The sequence below is a fragment of the Mesitornis unicolor genome, unplaced genomic scaffold, assembly GCF_000695765.1.
Source record: "Mesitornis unicolor isolate BGI_N332 unplaced genomic scaffold, ASM69576v1 scaffold2827, whole genome shotgun sequence".
In the NCBI taxonomy this organism is placed as follows: Eukaryota; Metazoa; Chordata; class Aves; order Mesitornithiformes; family Mesitornithidae; genus Mesitornis; species Mesitornis unicolor.
The window spans coordinates 20,071-30,299 of record NW_010198223.1 but is presented as its reverse complement, the minus strand read 5'-3'; the positions used below and the strand labels follow the sequence as shown (position 1 = coordinate 30,299).

The 10,229-nt window shown below is 39.5% G+C and overlaps 1 protein-coding gene across 1 annotated transcript in view; it reads right to left on the bottom strand.

Annotated features, from left to right (window-relative positions):
• Nucleotides 1-935: 935 nt before the first annotated feature.
• Nucleotides 936-10,229, bottom strand: part of BVES (blood vessel epicardial substance) — a 24,483-nt gene continuing 15,189 nt past the window's right edge. Inside the window, exons 6-7 of the mRNA XM_010189067.1 lie at nt 8,489-8,630; nt 936-1,252 (exon numbers count right to left, since the gene is read on the bottom strand). Coding sequence (XP_010187369.1) covers nt 1,128-1,252; nt 8,489-8,630 — 267 coding nt within the window. The 3' untranslated portion in view covers nt 936-1,127. The remainder of the gene's footprint in view (nt 1,253-8,488; nt 8,631-10,229) is intronic.

The following is a 10,229-nucleotide window of genomic DNA, read 5'->3' as shown; positions in this document are numbered from 1 at the left end:
AGGAATGCTGACAATGCAGGTCATTGCTTTGAGGAGGGAGAAAGTGGGTTGTATCACTCAGGTGGAAGCTGACTCAAGGATGCTGTCAGGATAAATTTTAACAATAAAATGGAATGACACAAACCGGCATAACCCAGACTCTGACAGCTCTGACTGCCTGAGAGTTTATGTTTAAATTCTATGATTGTACAGAGCAGAGTTTTGTGCAATTCAGTAAGTGGAATAGTAACCATTTTCTGTTATCTTTAGTTAAAATATACTATTTTTTGTGTAAGAAATTTCAAGAATTGTCAAAGCACAGGACAGCTACCATCTACGTGCCTCCATAAATCACAGACAGGACAGCTGTAAGTGCCATATTAGAGTACTAATAGTGTACTCTATCTATGGCTTCCCAACGCCTCCCATTATGAGAATGTGTTTTACTGTACTTGCAGCTACCCAGTTGTGAAGCTTGAACTGAATTTCCTACATCAAGTGTCATTTGTACCTCACATATTGCTGTGTGGAAAGGTTAATCCAGAACAGCTCAATCCCTCCACAGGTAAGACTAAGGAAAAGCATAGACTTTAGTGTAACAGTTACCTAAAGAAGTTACAGTATTAAATTTAAATATATTATTACAATTGTGGAGTCAAGCAGTGAGAATTAGAGGCAAATACCTACCAAAAGGCACAGAAGAGTGTGTGCACCATTTAACATCAGATTCTCACAACAATGACAGTAGGTAACAGCAACATGGCTTTGGAAACAGAAAAATACTAATATACAAGCTTCTAAGAAACTTACGGAAATTAAATTAGTTATATTCTCCATCAAATAAGTCTAGAAATTTCAGGCTAGTCAACCACTTAGTACTAACTTTATGATGGCAAGAGTCCAAGTAGAAATAAAGCAACAACCCATGTCCAGAAAACAAAAGTAAAACCCATACAAGTTTTTATTTATTTTACTTTATTTAGAAGTAAAATAAAACGTGACATTTCCATCTAGAAGCCACTGACAAACGATGTAGTAAATTCAAACATGGAGAGGTGGTTTTAGCTTTCAGATTCCTCCCAAATTCAGCTTCTTCCTCTTGCACTGGAGCTTCATGCAAGCTCTGGTTCGCCTGAGGACACCTCTGTTTAAGGCAGCCACTGGAGTTCAAGCTTATCAGCAGATGGTGCTTCAAAGACATCATCTTCAACACTTTCTTCTATTGGCTTCATTTTTGCTGAAGTTCTCAGGTAGGGAGACGTCCGGCCCGGGCCTGCCACAGTTACAAAGAAATTACCAATTAACTTAACAACACATACCTGCTACATACCCCTACTTGTGACAAAGTGAACACAATCTGTCCTAGTTCCCCCATGAGAGGATTTTGTAAGGGAAGGCTCCTTTGTTACTTGGCATCAGGGAATTCTAAATGTAAGGGTCAAACCCTGCGGCTGGCCACAGTCACAGTATTATCTCCCCAAATTCAGTGCAAATCCTGACTGTATGAGGTGCCCAACGCTGTGTCCCTGGTGATCGTTTTCTCACTGTTACACACACCCACTAATTCTTCTCCACAAACGACATGAATGGCTGCCCTTGTACCAAAGGTTTGTACATTTGCACACTTGCCTCGGCTACAAAAGAGTTCCTCAGGTGGGTACATAATCACAGCCCTAACTGCCTTAAAAGCACAATAATGTAAAACTTATGGAAAATATAACACCCACATAAACAACCACAGAGAAAATAAGATTAAAAGGTGAACGCCACACAACTTTTGACTGACAGCGGTTTCTTTGCTCCAAGGAAAGCAGCAGCTCACAGAGCTTGCCAGAGTGGGTACACACCACAGCTACTGCTGGTAAGACATTAAACGGAGTTTTTGTGCAAGTTACCGCTACAAACTACCTCTATTGTAGTTAAATTTTCAGCATAAGGGTTAGACCACAGAACTCCTTTGACATCAGCCAAATGGGTTTATTTCCCATTGTTCACTCTGAAATTGCTTCTGCACTTGGACAATTTTTCCTGTCTGTACCCTCTTATGGAGTAAAGCCACTGCAATGGTACAAGGTCATAAACAGCTACCATACGATGACCAAAAAGATTAGGGAAATCTTCAAAATACTATATTATTGCAAAAGGGCAAGAGGTACTGGTCCTGTCTGACAGATACAAGCTAAAAATTCAAATTTTCTTGAAAAATACTGATAGCCATAACATACTTTTATTGCAGAGCTATTCTCATTACTTTAAAAAGGTTTATCAGATATATAATGAAGTGCTCTGCCAAGGAAGCCTGTTTATGAATGACTCCTTTACGTTGCATGTGTTACACACAGAGGATAAAATACAGCTACAGGCAAGACCAGGTTACTGTATTACTGCAATTTTAAGTCACATTCACACAAACATGATTTGGAATTAGCTTTTTTAGAACCTCTTAAAAATGTATTAGTACTTTCTTTTTACATTAAAAAACTACTTTAATTGCCATGATAAAAGGTTATTCAAGCACATTTTTAAATACTGGAATTTTATGCACTTCTCTTCACACAGATGGGTTTTTATGGCCTAAGCAAGTGATGACTAGATCACTTAACTTGTCTAAATTCAACATTTCTGGATACACTTGGATGTAAAATTGACTTTGCTTGGAGACACCAACAAATTTCACTCAAATGTGAAAGGATGCCTGAAAATGCCAAAGTACAGTTTCAGATTTTTTTTTTTTAGATGTTTGTATTACTATAGTTTATTGCCATTTTTAGAATGGTTTTCTTCTGTTTAAAAGTGCTTAGTCCTCTCCAGAAATCAGAAGTAAGCAGCCCTAAGTGAGTTCAACAGGATCCAACTTAAGGTCTAATACTGTCAAGCTGTTCAGTTCAAAGCCATGCCCTTACTTTCTCCAAATAAAAACCCTTGTCTACTGACGTCTCTCTCCAGTGTTGGATAGACAGTCAAGAGACTGAGTCAGACCTTGAACCCAGGCCCACCATTCACTGCTCCATTGACCTCTCTCAAGGACCAAACACCTATTAAATTGGCATTTCCCATGAAATCCAATCCTGCTTTTAACCACAAGCTGGGTATAACACAGGGAGTGCACATCATGAGATAATACCAATAAAAGCAGTACCAAAACAAAACCTTTCTACAGTCCTGCTTAGCTTAGAAGTTTGCAAATACAGATTCATAGACCAGCAAATTCGAGTAATCGAAACCAAGCAGCATAGAAAAAGTGACTGCATCACTAATCAGTACATGAATGACTATCAAGCAACAGAATTACTGAATAGAAAACTAATACTGAAATGTTTCTAAAAGGACTGAAAGTCAGGTGAAGCTACCCTTGTGATCAAGTTGAACTATTTCTGCTTAACTCAAATTTTGGAAAAAGAGATACATCAATTTCAATTTACTAATAAATTACACATAGATGGATCATGGATATCTAGCACAAGTATCACATGAAAAACAAATCCCACATTAATACCTTTTTGAAGATGCTTGCAGAGTTAATGTGATGTTATCAACAGAAAACATCATGCTGCAAACGACTCACTCCATAAGCATTATAGAACTCTTGTTGGTTATTTCCTTAATATAAAAGCAAACAGTTAGTCGGGTTTCTTAGTTAATTAAATTCAAAACAGTTTTGTTAGTAATCATCGTTTGGGACCTACTAGTTAGTATTTTCCACTCTTTCACTCAATACTTCAAAAAAAGCTATATACTGATTTCTTGCAAAAATTAGTCTAAGCTTATTGTTTGTAGCACAGATAAAAGCATAATTTAAAAAGTTTGAATTATAAAGCAATATAAATGCTCAATTTTTCAAGAATATGGAAATTAGGAGAATAAAACTTATTTGTATTGTAGTAGTCAAAGATAATATCTGTAATGAGAATCTTTCGTCCACACAACAAATGATCACCTAGCAGTGATATGACAATATTCCTGTAGAGCTCCTACACAGATAAGTTTAAGTTTCTCATATTAATTTCTTCTTCTAATTAAAAAAAAAATAAAAAATTGTCATTTCCAAACATTCCTCACTAAATCTTCAGGGGGGATTAGGATTTTGTTTTAAAATAAACAGATGTGTGATTGCAGGAGGAGGATCCAGGGGAGCAGCACTGGGACAGTAAGCCTCAGCAGGTACCTCATACTGAATCTTAACAAACAAACAAACAAACAAATGGCTGACTGCTGCATTAAGAGCACCAGGAAAAGGCTTTTGAAAACACAACAGTGTAAGGCAAAAAACAGCTTTGTTGTTCAGCTTTCACTGTGATCTGAGAAAAAAGGGCATACATGGCCACAATCTACATCAAATACAAATCTTTAAGCAGAGGAATACAAATCTTTAAGCAGAGCTCACCTCGGTAGCAAACCCCTCATGGGCAATGACAGTATTCAGGAATAACTAACAAGCTATCTTGGCGAAAAGAAAGATTGAAGCATTACAAGTTCAGTGCGATAACCTTTCATCAAGAATTTTTATCAACCTTTTACAGAAGTCAGAAATTTCACATTAAGCGGAATGCAAAGAAGAAATAAATGACAATATTTTCTGAGGTGTATAACACACTGCGGTACAGGTAACCCCTCTGCCTCCCCAAAATTAAGGGGAGTATCAGACTTGGGAGGCTGCTTCCACACCTATAGTTGCCAGTGGGGTTGTGGCAGTGGCAGCATCAGCTACACCAACCTCTGTTGTGCTGGGCGATTTCAGAACATGAGAGATTAAAACCCCTCTTTTGGGGAAAGTACACCCCATACACCAGAAAATATGGGACACAAACCAAGGAAAGGTACAATAGAGGAAAGTGTATTTATCACGTATGTGCTAAGCATGGATGCATCTTAAGGATTAACGTAACTATGACTGAACATATCATGCATTTATATTATTTTCTCCAACAGCTGAAATACTAGTGTGTTTTGCTGCTAAATCTGAAAGAGAGTTTTAATTCTAGCTAATTGCACACACACAGTTTCACAATTTCTTTCAGGCTTCTGAGGGTGCAAATTTGTCCAAGGACGCTCTTGTGCAAAGCAGTGGCTTTTATTTCCTGGAGCTTTGCCGTGGAACGGGTGAAAAGCCAGTCAAGAAACTCATGGGTAAAGACCAGAGAACAGACCCACACAGGAGACTTCATGGCAGGTATCTGCTACAGGCTGCCTGATCAAGAAGAGCAAGCAGATGGAAGCCTTCTTTAGCCAACTGGATGAAGCCTCACGACCACAGGCCTTGGTACTCATGGAGAGCTTTAACCACCCCAGCATCTGGTGGGAAGGCAACAGGGCTGGGTGCAAGCAGTCCAGGAGATTTCTCGAGAGCGTAGCAGACAATTTCTTCACACAAGCAATCGACGAGCCAACTAGGGCAGGTGCTCTGCTGGACCTGTCACTGATGAACAAGGAAGAACTCATCAGGAGCTGAAGGCTGAAGGTAACCTTGGCTGCAGTGTCCAGGAGCTGATGGAGTTTAAGATACTGAGAGACGTGTGCAAGACAAATACTAGAGTTACAACCCTGGACCTAAGGACAGGAGACTGTGACTTGCTCACAGACCTACTTGGCAGGAACCCATGGGACATGGCCTGCAAGGGCAATGGGACGTGAAGACAGCTGGTTGATCTTCAAGGACACCTTCCTCAAAACACAAGGACAGTTCATTCCAGTGTGCAGAAAGTTGCGCAAACATGGCAGAAGGCTGGCACAAATGAACAGGAAAGTCCTGACAGAGCTTAAAGATACACACAAAGTGGAAGCACAGATGAAGTCTTTGGGAAGAATACAGAAACATGGCCCAAGCGTGTGGGGATGGAATTAGGAAAGCCAAAGCTCAGCTGGACCTGGATATAGTGAAGGGCAACAAGAAGGGCTTCTACAAATACAACAGCAACAAAAGGAAGACCAAGAAAACTGGTGTGTTTTGCCTTGGCTCAGTGGGGCATGGGACCTACGAAAAAAGGACATTAAAAAGGTTGAGATACTTCATACAGTTTTTTTGCCTCAGTTTTTACTTTACAGGATCTGAGGCCTCCTAGTTCTCTTGAGAGGTAGAGGTAGAGACTAGGAGAGTTACGCTCGACTTACAGGAAAGGTGGACTGCATCAACAGGACAAACACAAGACTCTGGAATCACATGGACTGCATCCAAGTGTGCTGAGGTTGGCTGCTGTAATTACAAGATCCCTATTCTGTCATCTTGGAAAGGTCATGACAGTCAGAGGAGCAAAAAAAGGCAGATGTCACAGCCATTTTCAAGAAGATTATGAAAAGGAGTACAGTGGACGTTGTTTACCTGGACTGTAGCATGGCCCTCAACAGCCTGCCATCGAATCCTTCTAGCCAAATGGGTAAGAAATGGACTGGATACATGGACTACAGCTTAGGTGAAAAACTTGCTGGATGGCAGAGTTCACAGGATGGTGAACAGTACAAAACCCAGCTAGCAGTTGGTTACCAGCAGTGTCCCTTGAGGGCCAATGCCAAGGCCTGTAATGTTCAATATATTAATGACCTGGATGATGGGATGGAGTACACTCCCACCAAGCTCACAGACAACAGCCAAGCAGTGAGGGAAACTGCTGATAGGCTAGAGTGGGTAGTCGGAATAGGCCTTCAGAGGCCTGACAGAAAGAACTGACAGAAATCACATGAAGCTCAACAAAGGCAAATTCCAGCACCTGGGACATGACAAACCTACTCAACAGTACAAGCTGGGCATCAACTGGTTGGAAAGCAGTTTTGTGGAAACAGATTTGGGGGTCTTGGTGGATGCAAAATGCAACATAAATCAGCAGAGTGCCTTTGAAGTGAAGAAGGCCATCCATATATTGGGCCATATTAGCAAGAGCGAAGCCAGCAGGACAACGAAAGTGATTAATCCTTTCGATTTGGCAATTGTGAGACAGAATCTGGAGTGCTGTTTTGGCCTTCCTCGTACAAGGAAAAGGAAGACATGGATATACTGGAGCGAGTGCCGTGGAGAGCAACCAAGATGGTCAGGGCTGGAGCACATGACGTACACAGAGATGCTGCAAGAACTGAGTGTGTTCAATCTTATGAATAGAAGGTTCTCAGGGAATCGTACTGTTGTCTTCAGCTACCTAATGGGAGGGTATAAAGAAGACAGAGCCAGACTCTTCTTGGAAGCATGCACTAAAGAACAAGGACAATAGTAATGAGATGCAATAAGGGCCATGAGGGTGGTAAGGCCCTGGAACAGGTTGCCCAGAGAGGCTTCCATCTTGAAAATATTCAAAGCTTGACTGGACATAGCCCTGAGCAACTTGCTCTAGCTGCCCCTGCTTTGAACATGGGGTTGGACTAGGTGATCTCCAGAGGTTCCTTCCAACCTCAACTGTTCTGTGATGCTAAATGCCCTTTCAGGGATCACTCTAGTAGGTTAAAACCCTAGCAGGACTTTTGCTTCCATCCATCTGGGCACGCAGACAATACCAATGTTAAGGAGTGACAACAGACAAGCCCTTCAAGTCTGAAGGAGTTCCTGGATGAGAACCGTGAGGAACACAATGGAGAACAGATTATTAAATGGAAAAATGCAAATACTTTCAATCACTTCCTCTTCTTAGCAGAGTTTAACCACAATAAATAATTGTCAGTGATTTTTTTCCTCATACATTTGAATTCTAATTACTAAAGAACAATATTTCCCAATTCATAATAAATAATCCTCTATGATCCTTTTAAACACTGTTAAACTAACGGCTTATGCCAAATGAGAAAACTTAACATCTTCTGGTTTTCTTTTATTCAAACCCTGCTTTCAGAGTTCAGACTGCTGTTGAAGTTTAGATTCAGGGGAATTAAAAATAAACAATAGCAAAAGCCTACAAAAAATAATTTAGAAGGTTTCTAAAAATAAATAAATTCCAAGAGTAGAAGAAAAAGGTCAGTCATGGTTTCTTCCCTCACTTCATCTGTTCTCTACTACTCCTGTCATACAAAGCACAGGAGAGGAGAGTCTGATGGGGTATTTGGAGATTTTCCAGGTGGCATCAAAATAATGGTTGTACACCACATTTCTCCAGACCCTGCCAACACAAACTATCTCAGGAGGAAATGCAGAGCACCAAGCTGCTGAGGGGAACTGTTCCGTTTGGGTTGTTAATTTCTACAAGCACCAGTCACAAACCAAAGGAGATACTACTGTGACAGGCACGGTACATTCACTGTTTTGCCCCACTGCTATATACATTCCATATTATATACACACGTTAAGATTATGCCAAAAAATACTACAATACATGCTGATTTTCTGTCACCATCTACATGAGGTAGCATCTGTTGGCTGACAAAGCTTTATGCATCTTAAGAATTCCCTACAGCTAGGTCCCGCCACTTAGTTGATGTACAGCAGCACCCAAAGAGCTATAGTTTGCTCCCACTGAAGGCAATGGGAGTTCTGCAACCATCTCTAATGATAACCAAGCTGTGTTCAAAACTGGCATGAACTATTTTGAGCACTCACGAAGAGAGGATGCAGAGGAAGTCCCGCGAAGAAACATCTGCAAGCCATCCTCACTGTCACTGGTACTGGCCATGCTGTTTCTCATCTGCATCACAGAGAGCTGTGAGCAAAGACTTGGCTGTCGATCAATCTTTTTTGAAGCCTAAAAAAATTGAAATAATTATGTTAAAAAAGGTATCAACTAAATGAAAATAGAAATGGAAAATAACTGTTTCTTCTGTAGTAAATGGTCTGGTCTCAGCTATGACTATTCACGAATCAAGAAACTGGCAAGAGCAGAAAATTCTATGCAGTGTAAATTATTTTAAATGAAAATAGAAAATGCCAGTAATATCTTGAAATTAGAATACTGACAAACATAAACCCTCAGATTAATTATTCAATTTAAATTCTGTTTTGCATGGAGCTGCTTATGTATTTTCCTACAGAAAGGTTGATTTTTAGTATCTGATAATTCATTATTTAGGTATGACACTCTGCAGTTAAATGCAGCCTTTATGATGAGGCTGCTAAACAAAACAGCATGCTATACGTAGAGTTTAGCAATCTGTATCTTAACAGAAATTTATTTGCTTTCCTGGCTTTTCATTTCATCGTGTTAGAAAACAGTGAATGTCCTCCCTTCCTAGTAGATGATCATTTGGCTCTCAATTTTAATGAGGGCGGATTAAATGTATCACATGAACATTGACTGCCTGTCAAACGGTCTTAGGAGCTTCCATTTCCTTTGAGTAGTCTTCCTGAGAAGGCTTTGTACTGTAATATTCGTATGAAATCATAAATTGTACCTTGTTAAGTATTACTGCAAGTCAGAATGTTATTTTAGGTATATATGAAAGGTAGTAATCAAGGACAAAAGCATAATGGAGAACTCCACTTTACTGAATTTTAAAAGTCAAGAATTAGCATCCTATTTCATGTGGAGAGGAATGACTGTTTTCCCAACAGTAGCGAAAATCTCTTTAGGTAGGAGGAAATCACAAGGTTCCTTACAAATAAATGGATACTTATCTGTTTTCCAACATAGAGTGAATTGATATTCTTATCTTCTTACTGCCATCTTGATTACGAATAATCTATGCTGAATTTGTTTTAGTTGTTCTCTCGTTTGTCCCCTCTGTACAGAAATCAACTACAAAATTTTCTTTTGAGATTGTCACCAGTTAAAAAGCATTAAAAAAATACGTATTACTGGATCTGGCAATGAAGCCTGTGAGAAGTGACATGTGCATAGGGTGCTTGCAATGGGGAAATTAAGAAGAATTTACTTGACAGCTCTTGTCTTACGTTATACAGGAAGGCCTTGTGCAACAGGAATTTCATTTGAGGAAGAATTTTAAAAGCATTTTAAAAATGCTTACTCTTAATTTTTATAGCATATATTTTCAAAAGATAATGTGATAAAAGTTATAATAATCTTAACTTCATGTGACTATTGTCACTAAAAATAAAGACTTGGTACAAGCTGAAGTGTGCAGATGTCAAAGGTGGGATGAATTTGGTGTTTTTTTAATACTTCAAAGGTACTTGATAAGGACCTTTCACTTAAAAAAGAACCAATTACAACATTACTATGAGTACTTCATTACACTGCCATTTTGAGAAATATTTCTACTAGTGCTGAAGCTCTACAGTGCCAGAAGCCAGCAGCACAAGTGTCTTGCAGATGGCTTTGAACAGTAGGCATGACATCCTGATGCTGTCATCCATGTGTAAAAAAAGAAAATGAGGGAGGGAAAGA